Below are 16140 nucleotides of genomic sequence, written 5' to 3'. Positions count from 1 at the left end.
ATGAACAAGCCACTCTTTCCACATGGGCTGAGAATGATTTCAGGGTGTCTGATTAAGCAGACCCTCACTCTTTTTGTTAGTTGTATTACAGCCAGAAGTTGAGAACATTTCTGACTATCTTCAGAAATGTCTTTATTTATATGTGAATTTCGGATAAAGCTAAATCAACCTAAAGGCCTGTCCACACTAAGAAACATTGTTTGCAAGCAAAGTTTGCAAACAATGTTTCCTGTCCAGACCTCAGTTGTCATCAGGATGCTTGTTGGTGCCATAGCCTATGTATTCTACTTGGTTGTGTTAATGCACTCAGGGAGGGATAAGAAAAAGGAAAAGAAATAGGAAGGTTTTAGGAAAAGGAGCGTGTCATACTGACTTGCCTCTGGTGGAATTGAAAATATGACGAATTTTTAATCAATTTTCATTTTCATAGCTAACAAATCTGAGGTCTTAACAATAGGATAACTTCCCAACCATCACCTGGTAACCAATTAACACAATCAAAGATTGTAAAGCAAGGAGTCTGTGAGAACTGGCAACTCCTGCGCATATTAGGTGATAGCTGGTCAGAGACTGCGCACTGTACTTCATGACAATCCAGTCTTTTCCCCAACCCAGGAATTATAATAAGAGAGAGACGAGCGGCTAGAGGTGGACAGTAAAACGTTAAGGCCTCGGGTTTATTAGCTATGAAAAATACAAATTGATTAAAAATTTGTCATTTGTTCAAATGCGGAACAAACCTTCAGTCATAACAATAGGATAGACTTATACTTGGCAGGAGGTACAAGTATCCTAAACTGGCTTGGAGTTAACCCACCTGACCACCCTTCCTAGAAGAATGAGTTCTAAAGAAGGTGGCTCAATGCCCGTGTCAAGAGTTCAGAATTTACCAGTGGTCTGGTTCACTTCTTAATTATAGTAACCCTGTTTTTCTTGTCCCCAAAGTGCAGGTTTTGCCTTCTACTTGTATCTAGCAGTGATATTTTGCATATCACAAGCATCTATGTATAGGCAGTCCCTAGTTAGCGTAAAGGGTTCCATTCCCAGCTGAGGGCCAATTATCTTAAAATCTTCGTTAACCCTTAAACGCCGAAGCAGTATTTTAATAATTGTCTCCCATATGCTGGCAGCGTTCGCGAGTGAGCGCCGAAGCGGAAAAAATGTTTTTTTCAAAAAGTCACAGCACGCTTAGTTTTCAAGATTAAGAGTTCATTTTTGGCTCCTTTTTTTGTCATTGCCTGAAGTTTAGTATGCAACCATCAGAAATGAAAAAAAATATCATTATCATATATAAATACAGGCAGTCCCCGGGTTACGACGGGGTTTCCGTTCTTGAGACGCGTCGTTAGCTGAAAATCGTCGTAAGCCGGAACATCATCAAAAATCCTAAGAAAAACTTACTTTTAATGCTTTGTGTGCATTCAAAACTATGTAAACTGCATTCTTATTGCATTTTTCATCAAAAAAATTTTAAATATTGATTACTTTGCATTTTTGGTGTCATATTTTATCTGCCAGATCAGCGTTTGTAGGTGTCATAACTGGAGCATGCATCGTAACCCTGGAAATAATTTCTGATGAAAATAATTGAAAAGCGTCGTAACCTCGGAATGTCGTAATACAAATCGCGCTGTGAGCAAAACGGTTAAAGCTAACGAGTTAATTTTTTCATTGTATTGTACACTAAATTGCAATCATTTTCGTATATAACACATTGTAAAACGATCAAGGCAACACAGAAAATATCACAAAATGATGCATGAATTCGTAACGCGGACGTAAAAAAAAGCAGTTTTCAAAAATTCACCAATAATCGAAATATTGTGCTAGAGACTTCCCGTTTCTTGTAAAATGAAGGTAATTGATTGAATATTACTAGACTGTAAGTGTTGTAGCTTACAATTGCAGTTTTCGACCATTTCGGTAGAGTCAAATTTGACCGTAGGTTGAAATTTTGTCACTTATCGTTATTTATATGAAAATATTTCAAAACTGATAAAAGTGACCTCTTGCCGATGCTGAAAATCTGATTCATGATGTTGTTAGTTGTGTCATAAAACCAAAACTCTGTTGACCCATGCTGCTGATAAGCTGGAACTGTCTGTACATACTAAAGCCTTTTAAATTTGTTTTTATGTACGTATAGTCATTCTCCTTACTTTAAGACTGTCAGATTCAAAACTTCAGTGTCATAAAATAGTCACCCCTCTGTACTACCTTATTTCATTGAGCCTCTAATTAAGAGGAACAGATAGTAATATAGTTTGCTGATGCATAAAGTAGACTTTGGAATTAGGCGGTTTCATTTAGTGCAAACATAAGTGTGTTTGATATGCATCAGGCCCACTCTTAAACAGAATCTTGAACATACATCATATTGAAGTTTTTGTGATTTTAAACTGATTTTGAAATTATCACATTGACTTTTATACACTGGATGCACTTGTGAAAATTTGTAGTAGATATCTTCTTGAATTCATTATAACATCTAATATTACTTAGTTTAAGGGGAGCGCTGACTGCTGAATTTTGTGGAATTACAGAATTTTAGTTATTAACAGTTTTCAAAATATGTAAATAAGCATATCCTAAAGTGATAGTGCTAGAAAAGAATTTTTAGACCGGTTCATTGACAATTTAGTTCATCGTTTGTATGACACTGTGAACTACAAATTGTGGAAAAGACTTGTAAAAAAATATCTGTATGAATAATTCAGGATAGAATCAAGTAAATTATTCACTTTTTTTGGAATGTTTTATGTGTGAACATACAGTAGATCCCCTGCTAGATTGTAGCTCAGCAATCATGGATTCAGAACTTTGAGGTTTTTTCTGCAAAACATATCTCCAAGTAGATTGGTGGGAAATTCGCAGATTGTGTCATAGAGCAATATCCACTATTTTTTGCGACTACTGTATATACTCGTGCATCATGCAACTTTTGGAGACCTAATTTTGGAGCTAATTTTAAGGGTGTCATATCATACATGAAATATAAAAATTTGAGTATGCAATAATCACACATTAGTATCGTATGATACTACGAGCTTTACGTATTTACCTTTTATTAGAGCGAAAACAGTAAAATGTGTTCATTCATGCCAAAAAGTTTTGATTAAAGCACATTTCTCTCAAATTTTGTTCATGGTCGAGTTTGATGGTACTATACCAAAGTTTGCGCAAGTTTCATCCACGTTGCCCATGCACGATGATAGTTGTTAGCGGATCAACATTCTTTCCTCGACTTCAGCTAAAACTTAGATTAAATTTAGCAGTTTATGCCCTAGCCGATCTTTTCTCCATAGCGAGTAAGGATATAGTAATGTAAAAATGTATGTCCTATTCTTCAGAACATGATATAGTAATGTAAAAATATATCAGTCCTATTAACGTCATTTGTAACATAACTGGTAATTTTTTACTATCATACAATGGTTGAAATGCAAGCAAAAAGGCTGTTGTTATTGGATTCGGTTGTTCATACCAAATCGGCTGTTTCTGGCTGTATGTATTTTCAAAACAAGTATATCATTACCAACGAAACTTTTGGCATTCTCTTTTACTTTTTTAAACTTAACTAGAAGATGGGATAGGTAAAGAGATGGAGGAAAAGGGGTTAGCCTATATAATGGAATAGATAAAGAGGAGGAAACGAGGTTAGCCTTTTGTTATTTGGTCTCATAAATTTAACTTTGATGATACTTGAGATACGTGATAAAATAATTTTTTAAGGTGAAAATTTGGTTGGGGGTGGCATGATATGCAAGATCGTGTGTTACGTGAGTATATACGGTAATTAAGTAGAAACCGTCATTTGCTTTATAATGGGGCCTTATGGCGTCAGCACTCCCCATAAATGCAATTTTAGGTAACATATAAATCAAAAGAGCAGTTCTATTTCATTTGATTATACAGGCAGTCCCCGGTTTTCACGTGGGGGGGAGGTTTCTGTTCTCGGCGGGAGTTGATAGCGAAAACCGCCATTAACCAAAACTCTGTGATTTATGGCACCAATTTTCGGTTAATGGCGCTTCTGTAAGGGTTGTTATGGCGCCATAACTCTATAAGGTGCCGATAACGGAAACTTGGCCTGTTATGGCACCATGAATTGCAGATTTAATGGCGCTTAACATGATCACCATTAGCCGAGTCTGCCAATAATCAGGAACTGCCTGTATTGTAAATTTCAGGGCATATTTCTTAAATGACAAAATAGTCTTAATGTGAAAGTCATTTTCTGTCATAATTTTATAGTTATTACAAAATAAGCAGTAATTTTTTCTTTTGCTTTTCTCAAGACTTACTGTTTTCAAAACTATATGCTTATTTCTCCATGAAGATTGAACCAAATTCAATTAAACTTTTACAGAGTGTAGTATGACTGTATATCATGATTTTCTCATGGGGAGTATCGCTTTTCTGTGCAACTTTCAATTTTACATATTAATTTTCAAAAGTGACGTCATGATTTTTTTAAAATGCAAAACGAGTGAACTTAGAGGTTGAATTTCTGAATTTCCCCACAAGAGAATAGTACAAATTTGAAGCATATCCCTTCAATCATAAGGAAGAAACAAGCATTTACTTTATAATGGGGCCTTATGGCATAGGCATTCCCCTAAAGATTACTTATCAAAGATAGTAGATGATTTAATACTAGTTTCTACAGTATTTAAACATTATCATATAGAAGCTATATATGGCTGCTTTATTGGCTTTAGTAAGTTGGTAGTGCTATGGTTTGGTTGATTTGCCAAATAAAGAGAAATTGCACTGTGGATTATTTTCTCTACATTTAACATGTATGTCATCTTTTTCCTTTAAGCTGAAAATGGTGTTTTTTTTATAATTTATTGAAACTGTTTTAAGAATTAACTTTTAATTACCTTTTATTAATCTACAGAAGGCGGATAGGACTAGAGTTGAGTCAAGATGGAACCTTCGTGGTAAGTATTGTACACCATTATATATACATTTTCACTTTAGTTCCTAACAGGACCCACAGGAAGGGAGTAAAATAAGAAAGTACCAGGTGCTTCTGGGATTTGTTGACACATTTTCCATGTGTTGAAAGAACGTGGAAGCACATTACTTATTTTTCCATTCCACTTTCACATATATGTAATGTATGTATGTACATATATATACTATATACTAATATATACTATATATATATTATATATATATCTATATATATATATATATCTATATATATATGTATATATATATAGATATATATATATATATATATATATATATATATATATATATATATATATATATATATATTATATATATGACTGGTAAAAGTGTTCTGTAACAACAGAATTCCATCTAATAAAAGGAGCCCATAAAAACACCAAAACAAAATGTAGAGAGAAAAGTACTATATTTCAGACGATGCTGGTCTCTCTCTTCAGTATATGAATGAGAAAAGTTTACAGAAAAGGTGGTATTTATACCAAGAGATTCGGCCCACAAGTAAGCCAATTTAGGTCACCCCCGCTGATAATCTTCCTTTAATCTTCTTAAGCGTTGGTTGAATGAACACTGCGTCGACGATGTCCGATGTCCAATTCCCTTTGAGATGTCATTACCTGCTTCTCTTTTTATTAAGGCCGATTCCATCATTTGACTTGTACCCTGCAGTTGATGCTATAAAGTACACGTACATATTCCAGTTTATTCTATGGTTATGTTCATTTATATTGTGAAAATAGCCGAGTTCTGTATTGTCCATACCTAACCTGACCGTTTGTGTTCGTATAATAATCTTGGGAAGTGATTTTTACCTGTAAATCCGATGTAAGATTGGTCACAGTCCTGGCATGGGATCTCATATACCCCAGAGTCTTTGGGCGATGTCTTTTGTTGGACGTTAATCAGGGATTTGGCTAAGGTATTTGGGTAGGTAAATGCAAAAGGGTTGGATTTCCCCCAAGGGTGTTGAGTTACTCTATTAAATAGTCTCCAGGTGGGGAATTTTTATTTTATTGTTGGGTGTGTCTCTGGTCTTGTCTTTAGGGGGTCGGTAGAAAATTACGTTTGCTTTTGAATTGATTTCTCAATTATATGGTCAGGATACTTTAAAGATGAAAGTTGCTTGCGAATTAGTTCAAATTCTTTTTCCAGGAAATTCTGGGGAACAAATTCGTAAGGCTCTTAAGAATAGGTTGCTAGCTAGACCTATCTTATAGTATTGTCATGATAGCTAAAGTAGTGAATATATGCAAAAAGTGAGAACGTTGGTTTTCTGTATATGGTAAATTTGTATTCTGTCGTGTCTCTGATTATTAAAACATCAAGAAAAGGAATTTTGTTGTCTGATTTCCCATTCAACTTTAAATTTGATGCTGGGCACTAATGCGTTTAATTTTGAGAGGAAATTCATTAAAATTACCCCACTTATTATCCCAAAATGTTAGTATGTCATCCACGTATCATCCACGTATCTCATCCACAGTATGTTTTGGGTTTTATTGCATTTATTACTGTAGTTTCAAAGTATTCATGTACAGATTGGCTAAAAATAGGACTTAAAGGACTACCCATACTACACCCGAATTTTTTGCTTGTAGAATGATTCCCCGAATGAACATACGTTATTAGATGCACATAATTCAACTAACTTTATTATTTTGTCAAGTGCCAAAGGGAAATGATCTGAATAGGGGGATAATTTTTCCCTTAAAAACTGAAGAACGTCCTGTACTGGTACTTTTGTGACGTAGACTCCCTATTCACAAAAGTACCAGTACAGGACGTTCTTCAGTTTTTAAGGGAAAAATTATCCCCCTATTCAGATCATTTCCCTTTGGCACTTGACAAAATAATAAAATTAGTTGAATTATGTGCATCTAATAACGTATTTTCATTCGGGGAATCATTCTACAAGCAAAAATTCGGGTGTAGTATGGGTAGTCCTTTAAGTCCTATTTTAGCCAATCTGTACATGGATACTTTGAAACTACAGTAATAAATGCAATAAACCCAAAAAACATGCTGTGGATGAGATACGTGGATGACATACAGTAAACCTCCCCGTTAACACGAGTTCTGTTAACACGATTTCGATCTTACACGAGTTCAAAAATCATACAGAAAAATTCTGCTAACACGTAATATTCGATGTTACACGATTTTAATTTTCCGCTGAGAGCAAGAGCGCATGTGGGGCGAGAGTCTGACTCACCCACCTTTCCCGCGCTCTCTCTCTCTGCCTGCTGGCTCAGTGTGAAGCCAGCCCTCGCAGTGAGAAGAAGCCAATACATTTCTAGCATTGGTTAGAACATAATAGAGCGTACTTTACTACAGGTAGTCGTCTATTTACGACGGCATTAGGTTCTGGCAGAGCTGTCGTAAATTATCTTTCAGCATATTGAGTAAATTGAATCATGTTTGTGCTGTCTTTTTATCCTTTTTACCATATTCAAACACATGCGTGACAATGTACGTATTTGTTTCGTTTGCATTTTCATTGACACTTACTAGCCTACATATACATTTTATATCATCCCAAAAATGTGCATGTATAGTACCTATTATTACGATTAGCATATGAAATCTTATCATGCTCGAACTCCTTGATTAATACTTACTTTTATTACTGTATTTACATATTATTGCAGGCATTCAGACCATCTGTCTGGTCTTTACATTTTCTTATCCGCCATTTGCATTGACAATCGGCTACACGTATTATATACATACTTTTATTTATTTATAGGTTGAATTAAATGCATATTTTGTTATTATATTTGATTTATTGCAAAAACAGAAATACAAAATGAATTATAAAATACGAATCTTTACCATTTTCGAACAAAATTTTACTTCTGAAAATATAAAACAAAACATCGTCTGCTGTTTTCTCTAGCGACCGTTTGTACTGTTGCCAACACGTCTATGTACGTACGTAGTAATACACAAAGTTTTATTTAACAGTATGTAAATTATTTTTTCTTTATAAATTTAAAGGCAAACTACAGTAATGCATAGATAGAATTGATTTACAGTACAGAAAAAACATGAACATACAGAAAAAATAAAAATTACGAAACATTTGAAATTTGAAAAAAAAAAAGAAATTATTTGTCTGCTGGGGATCGTCCGGGTCATCCGATTCCGTGGTAGTACTACTGGTAGTGGGGACGGGTAGACTGAGATGTTGGTTTAAAACATAAACATGCTTAGTTTTGTTTGATGAATCCGGTCTGTTTTTTCTTCTCTTCATAAATTTCTCGGAGATGACGCGCGCTGACGGTAGCGGGAAAAAAAAACAAAACTATCGTACGCCGCGCTCGACGTATTTTAGCCAAATATAAAATTAAATATTATTGTATATTATTATATTGTAGCTGTCATAAAGTCGGTCTGTCATAAGTTGCATAGTTCGTAAGTAGACGACTACCTGTATATAAAAATATATAAATAAAGTGTTTTTTTTTTTCTGGCAAAATCCCAAAATAGATTAAGTTTCCCATTGCCCTGGAACGTTAACCCCCTTATTTCCATTATTTCTTATGGAGAAATACTTCCCGTTAACACGAATTCGGCTAACACGACATCTCCAGGAACGTAACCTCGTGTTAACGGGGAGGTTACTGTACTAACCATTTTGGGATAATAATGTGGGGTAATTTTAAATGAATTCCTTCTCAAAATTAAATGCATTAGTGCCCAGCATCAAATTTAAAGTTGAATGGGAAACAGACAACAAAATTCCTTTCTTGATGTTTTTAATAATCAGACACACGACAGAATACAAATTTACCATATACAGAAAACCAAGCGTTCTCACTTTCATATATTCACTACTTTAGCTATCATGACAATACTATCAAGATAGGTCTAGCTAGCAAACCTATTCTTAGAGCCTTACGAATTTGCTTCCCCAGATTTCCTGGAAAAAGATTTGAACTAATTCGCAAGCAAACTTTCATCTTTAAAGTATCCTGACCATATAATTGAGAAAGCAATTATTAAAAAAGCAAACGTAATTTTCTACCGACCCCCTAAAGACAAGACCAGAGACACACCCAACAATAAAATAAAATTCCCCACCTGGAGACGATTAAGAGAGTAACTCACACCCTTGGGAAATCCAACCCTTTTTGCATTTACCTACCCAAATACCTGATTAACGTCCAACAAAAGACATCGCCCAAATAAGACTCTGGGGTATATGAGATCCCATGCCAGGGACTGTGACCAATCTTACATCAGATTTACAGGTAAATCACTTCCCCAGAGATTAATACAACACAAACGGTCAGTTAGGTAGGGTGGACAACAGAACTCGGCTATTTTCAACCATATAAATGAACATAACCATAGAATAAACTGGAATATGTCACGTGTAATTTATAGCAGCAACTGCCGGTACAAGAGTCAAATGATGGAATCGGCCTTAATAAAAAGAGAAGCAGGTAATGAACATCTCAAAAGGGAATTGGACATCGGACATCGTCGACGCAGTGTTCATTCAACCAACGCTTAAGAAGATTAAAGGAAGATTATCAGCGGGGTGACCTAAATTGGCTTACTTGTGGACGAATCTCTTGGTATAAATACCACCTTTTCTGTAAACTTTTCTCATTCATATACCTGAAGAGAGAGACAGCAGCTCTGAAATATAGTTCTTTCTCTCTACAATTTTGGTGTTTTTATGGGCTCCTTTTATTAGATATATATATATATATATATATATATATATATATATATATATATATATATTATATATATATATATATATATATATATTATATATATATCTTAATATATTTATTATAAATAATTAATAATTGTAGTGGAAAAAGTTGGATTTTTGGAAGTACTGCACATGGTTTATTCATAAGTACTCATGGGAAAGAAAAAACTTGAGAGAAAAGGAGTTAGTTAGATTATGAAAATAGATAACTTCTTACGAGATATTTTAATACTTGGATATAATGGAAGCATGTTAGAAAATGTAAACTAGGCACTGATTGGTTTGGTGGTAGGGTAGAACTAAGACGAGGCCTTGCAATATTTCCATTGCTATTTAGTATTTTTATGGTAGGAGTAATATAAGAAATTAGAGAAAGGACAGTAGCAGTAGGTTGTACAAAGTGGGATAAAAAAAAGTTGCCATGGGTGTTGAATGATTGGTTTGCAGATCTTATACAGACTGCTTGTGGATATTAAAGGGAATCTTCATTAAGAAGTGAATGTATATAACAGTGACTGATTGAGAGGGAGAGAGAGAAAAAAAACTTCTGGCCACTGCTACATTGATACTTGAACAGCTGGAGGTTGTCAGCAGCAAGTTGCATCCCTCTTATACAGACTTCCATTATCATTTTTCTTGCACACAATTGCTACTTGAGGTTCTTTGCAGCATGCCTTTGGTCCTAGCTGCAACCCCTTTCATTCCTTTTACTATACATTCGTTCATATTCTCTTTCTACCATCTTGTTTTCCACCCTCTTCTTACCCTTGATTCATAGTGCAACTGCTTCGAGGTTTTCCTCCTGTTACACCTTTCAGACCTTTTACCTTCAATTTCCATTTCAGCGCTGAATGACTCACAGATCCCATTGCTTGGTCTTTAGCCTAAATTTTATATTCAACTCTGGCACACAATTGCACCTTCCTTTTTTACTTCTTTCACTCTAGCACTTTATAGTTTGCCACCCAATAATTCCAGTGCTCTCGTAACTTGCTGATGCATCCTTTCACATATGCTGATCTTTATATCATCCATACATATTTTCATACTTCTCACCTTTTCAGTTTTCCTTAACCATTAGGAGCTGGGGTAATAAATCAAAATGCAGCATGGCATCACCCTATGCCAGCAAAACTTTGAGGTTGGCAAATTGAAAAAAAATTACTATTTACAATCCCTTGTGGGGCCCGTTTTACAAGACGGTCGTGTTTTTTTTTTTTTTTTCCCTAATAAATAATTTTATTTTGTAAAATTATAATTAGATCTCACACAGTATCAAAACAGATAAGAAGTAAAATCAGTAAGAAATTCTTAACATTTGAATAATATATATGTAAATTTACCGAGTATAACAATTTAGTAACTTTTTTTTTTTTATTTGTTCATGTTTTTTCTAACATTTCTTTGCACTTTTCTTTGAAAAATTACATTTACAACTGACATACTATTTGTAAAAGACCAGAACAAAAACCAACAGCAACCCCTTGTTATATTTATGAGCAAATTTACAAAAAGATGTCATGTGAGAGAAACGTGTAGTCTCCCTTCAAGTCAGAAGCAGAACTGAAGTCCTGAGGCACCAGACTTAGTGATTTTACCCAGTGTAAAAGTTGCCATTAGTTAATTTATTGGCTATAGCAGTATTGGCACCTCTTTCCCGCCCGATTCTTTCTAAATCAATGGCACTTAACATTGTTTATCTACAGGATCAATCCATCCACCAAACCTGTTATTACCACTCCCGAGGAGCAATCCTTCCATTAAGTTTGTTTGTATGGCGATTTTACATTGCATGGAACCAGTGGTTATTCAGCAACGGGACCAACGGCTTTACATGACTTCCAAACTACGTTGAGAGTGAACTTCTGTCACCAGAAGTGTACGTCTCTCGCTCCTCAATGGAATGGCCAAGAATTGAACCTGCGACCACCGAAGTGGGACGCCAACACCATACCAACCATGCCACTTAGGCGCTTAAGCCACACACGTTATGCATACAATTCTTTCAGCAGAGTTTGCTCAACTGTCCCTTGATACATTATCACCTTGTCTTCCATAGATCATTTAATTCTCTTTCCAGTCTTTTGCACACACCCTGCTAATTTTTGTGCTGCACTCATTCTCTCAGTCAACTTTCTCTTGTAAATACTATCGAACTTTGTAATGTATCTGCAGTTTATTTTTACTATCCGTAGTCTTTATTGTGTCATCTGTAAACATGAACAATACCTACTCCATTCACAAGTAAATTTCTCATATTTTTTTTTTATTATCTCTACACTACACTACATCCAATCTCCATTCTAACTCTCCACTGTAGAATAAATATTAATTTGTTCATACACGAAACAAACCTTCGGTCTTAACATTAGGATTTTACTAGCGCAAGCTGGAAAACCGGTAGAATTAAAATTACACTTGTGAGAATCCAGGGACTAATGGCATCTATACCAGGTCACGGGGCATGTTATACCCAGAATGCCCACGGCTACCTGTGACCCATCAGTTATTTTCCTACCGCCTTTAAGATAAGACGTGTTACTGTCTATTTCATTTAAAGCCGGTTTTTCAGTTTGCCCGTTCTTTATCCATTTCATTTTTTATTTTTCATTCCTTTTCTTTCTCCAAGTGGTATCAGTGTGTGGTAAGAGTGTATACGTGGTATGATGGAGAATTTTGCCTCAACAATCGGGATCGTCTACCGCTTCGAAGAGGAGACAAAGGAAATGCCCAGGAGTCAGTGGCTTCCTTGTTCTAGGTTCCTAACCTCGGTGTCGACGGATCCTCATCCAACGTGTAGTAGGTGCAGGGAAAACGTATGTACGGTTACTAATCCGTGTTCTGTTTGTCGCGGTTGGTCGGTGGAACAGTGGAAGAAGTTCTATGGGAAAAGCCAATACAAAAGAAAGGGGGTGACGCCATCTTTGGATGACCAAACCTTACCGCTCTTTTGTATCGGTAATAAACCAGGCTGCTCCATATGTTTCTCCACCTGCTTTGAATTGTCTCATACCCCTTCGGTTTTCTCCTAGCGGTTCTGTATCGAAACGTCGGGAGGGGCCTTGGGTAATTTTATGAATAATTTGCACTCTTCCTTTCTTCCAGCAAGTAGAGGGGGAGATCCGCCATCTTTGTTCCAGGCTCCTGCTACGCAAGCGATAGGTTAGATGGTACGTGGTCAGCGCTAGGCCTACCAGGCGTACCAACCTTGGATGGTCTGCTTGCGCATTAATATGACGTCACGGTTCCAGCAGGGTCCGGCAGCGCTGAATGTTCCTCATCCCCCGGGCTTGCAATTTATGGGAATTAATGCCGCTGCTTCACCATCCACTCAGTATTTACAGCGATGCAGAACGTGGGAGGTAATTTGGCAGCAAACGTGCGGTTACCAGCAGAAACCTCTCAGTCTCTCCCTACGAGGGATGACGTCACAACATACGTACACTCGAGATGGCAGGCGTGATGACGTCACAGACCGATTCTCGGCCTTTTTCGCGGCTCCCAGACGCTAATACGCCTTCTGATCCGTCAATGCAAACTGTAATGCAGAAGTTACAGGATATAGAGGAGAGAATGAATAAGAGAGACAAAAAGAAAGTGTGATTCGCCTTCTTCGTCTTCTTCCTCTAGTTCGGCGTCATCGCTAAGTTCCGATAACGTCACGGCGAGCGCCAGTCAAGCGTTGGAGGAGGATTCGGGAGTTCCTAGCGGATACCTCGGGCCAAAGAGGAGAAGAATCAATTCTTCCTCTTCTTCGGACGAAGACTGTCTTTTCCAAGTCAGCAAGAAGGTCGGAAAAATCAGTGGCTATTAAGCACAAGGTTGCCAGACGAAGCCGTTCGCAAGAGTCCGAACAAGCGAGAGAGGTGACGGCGGCGAGCTAGCGGCCGAGGCGGAGTGCCAGTTCGGATCGCAAAAACTGCGATACCTCTGGTAAAATAATCGACGTTGGCGGCGAAAGGTGCAGCAGAGGATGGAATGCAGGTCCCAGTTTCGCCCGTAAGGCCGTTCAAAATACGTACGAAGGACGATAAGGCTCCTATTAAAAGTACGAAAAAATAGAGAGTGGCAAACCCGGCGGATACGTTCGTGGAAGGCAGTGTCCGTCTGGATAGAAGGCCGAGCCGGGCTCGCCGACGCTCGAAAACGATGCCAATGCTAATAAAGACGAACTTACCTCTGTCTTAAGGGAGCCTTCATCTTGGAGATCTAGACGAGATTCTCGCTCTAGATCCGTGAGCAGAGAAAGAGTGAGACGTTCTCGTTCCCCTGCGACTATCTGGGATCGAGCCAACAGCGGCCAGCAAAGATCAAAGAGGCCGCGGCCGTAGGGGCAGGCGGCCGTGGAATTCCGGGCCGTCTGTCAGAAGATAGAGGCGAGACAACATCTCTCGTGACGGAGAGTGGTACACTAGAGCCGGAGGAAGGAGAAAACCAAGAGTTTCTGGCCTCGTATGCAGAGGTTATTGATTTGATTCGTCAATTCAATAGCCTTCGGAGAAGACAGAAACACCGGCCAGTATGCTTCCTCCTGGAATTGACATGGCGTTTGGACTAAAGAGGGATACCAAGGTGTCGTATGAATTGCCTTGTTCGAGTCATGCGGAATCGGTCTTGCAACACGTAAACGCAAAGATTGGCAGGGAGGGATAATTCCTTAAGATCTAATAGATCATTTAAATTTATTCCCCCTCAATGATAAAGCAAAGGAAATATTATACGACACCGAAGGTCCCTTTGCTGCTAGACAAATGAACCCTAATGTTTGTAAGGTTAAGGCCTGGATTAACCTTGGATCAGGTTAAAATGGAGTGCCCTTCCGATGAACGTACCAAGAGGCTGCCACGTTAGAAGCAAACAGCTTCTTCTGTCTTTCAGGCTGCGTCCTGGTTAGACCTTTGGTCAACAGCAGTGGCGAAAATTGCATCCTCGGAAGCAACAAGGAAAGTAGTGGATGAACCATTGTTCATTAGATTACTACAGTCAGGGTCCAAGGCGATTGCGTACCTGACAAACGTAAGTGCCAATGTTTGGGCAATATCCTGCTAATGAGGCGAGAGATGCAGCATTGGCTAGACTAAGCCGCAATGGGGTGGGATTTGGATTCCTGTTAGCTAATGAGGAATGGGGATATCTTGGAATCGCAACTACTGTTGCCAGAGGTCATACTGGAAGAAGCGATAGATAGAAGAAGGATGGACACTAACGATAGGTTGGTGCAACAGGCAGTTAGGAAAAACCTCTAACAGTCAAACTATTCCTTTGGAGGGAGAAAACAACAGCAAGTGTCTCGAAAGAACCAGTGAGACATAGCATCCCTAAATAGAGTCACAAGACCCTCTTCCCCAAAGAGGAGAAAGCATCGGCCCTTTCACAATAGAAACAACAGAGGAAGGGGCAATAGGGGAAGGGGGAGAGGCTCAAGAAGATAGGATGGGCGCCTCCCATCACTCGGCCACACCAGTGGGGGGTTGCCTGGCAAATCACTGGAAGGTGTGGCAGGAACTAGGGGCAGAGCAGTGGGTGGGTGGATGTTCTCAGGATCGGGTATTTGATTCCGTCGAGGAACCCGCCCCTGACAGATCAACATTACCCCACGTCACTTATGCCCACAAATCTCAGAAGGCCACTATTCTGCAGGACGAAGTGAAGAAGATGATGGAAAAAGGAGCTGTGCAACAAGTATGCAGTCGACAAAAGGCTTTTACAGCAGGATTTTCCTGGTACCCAAAGCCAACGGGGAGTGGAGGACAGTAATAGACCTGTCAACGCTGAATCTGTTTATAAGGAAAACCAGTTTCAAGATGGAAACTCCGAAAACGGTTCTACAAGCAGTCAGAATCGGAGACTTTATGCTGACAGTCGATCTAAAGGACGCATACTTTCAGATACCAGTCATCAGTCTTCAAGGAAATTTTCCTCCGCTCAGTTCTTGGCAGGGAAAGTTTTCGAGTTCAAGGTCCTGTGCTTCGGATTGACAACGTCTCCTCAAGTTTTTACAAGAGTGTTCACCTCGTGTCGGCGTGGGCGCACGCTCAGGGGATCAGGCTGATAAGATATCTGGACGATTGGCTGGTGATAGCAAAGTCCAGGAGAAATTACTCAGGGGACAGGGCGGCCCTCCTGCAGCTTTGTCACAGCCTAGGTATTGTGGTGAATCAGCAGAAGTCGCAGCTGATCCAAGTCAACATTTGGAATATCTGGGAATGGTGATAGACACAACACAAGCCAAAGTATTCCCGACAGACCAAAGAGTACAGAAATGCAAACAAGTGGTGAATGCCTTTCTGGGAAAGCAGACACAGCCAGCAAGACAGTGGCAGGTGGTGCTGGGAATCCTAACCTCCCTGGAGAAGCTAGTACCACAAGGAAGGCTACACCTTCGGTCCCTACAATGGAGGATGAAGGAGTTTTGGTCACCAACAGTAGAT

The 16140-nt window shown here is 38.4% G+C and overlaps 1 protein-coding gene across 8 annotated transcripts in view; it reads left to right on the top strand.

Annotated features, from left to right (window-relative positions):
• LOC135214905 (uncharacterized) overlaps nucleotides 1-16140 on the top strand; it is a 119930-nt gene that overhangs the window by 93892 nt on the left and 9898 nt on the right. For 4 of the 8 annotated variants that reach the window (XM_064249363.1, XM_064249364.1, XM_064249358.1 and 1 more), the window contains 2 exons: nucleotides 4904-4946; nucleotides 11416-11979. In XM_064249363.1, the coding sequence (XP_064105433.1) occupies nucleotides 4904-4946; nucleotides 11416-11547 (175 nt within the window). In that variant the 3' untranslated portion in view covers nucleotides 11548-11979. Of the gene's footprint in view, nucleotides 1-4903; nucleotides 4947-11415; nucleotides 11980-16140 lie in introns of those variants that run through there. The other 4 variants (XM_064249361.1, XM_064249362.1, XM_064249365.1 and 1 more) reach the window with 1 other exon arrangement.

This window comes from Macrobrachium nipponense, chromosome 46 (genome assembly GCF_015104395.2).
Source record: "Macrobrachium nipponense isolate FS-2020 chromosome 46, ASM1510439v2, whole genome shotgun sequence".
In the NCBI taxonomy this organism is placed as follows: domain Eukaryota; kingdom Metazoa; phylum Arthropoda; class Malacostraca; order Decapoda; family Palaemonidae; genus Macrobrachium; species Macrobrachium nipponense.
The sequence above is the reverse complement of the archived record's forward strand: the minus strand, read 5'-3'. Positions and strand labels throughout refer to the sequence as shown.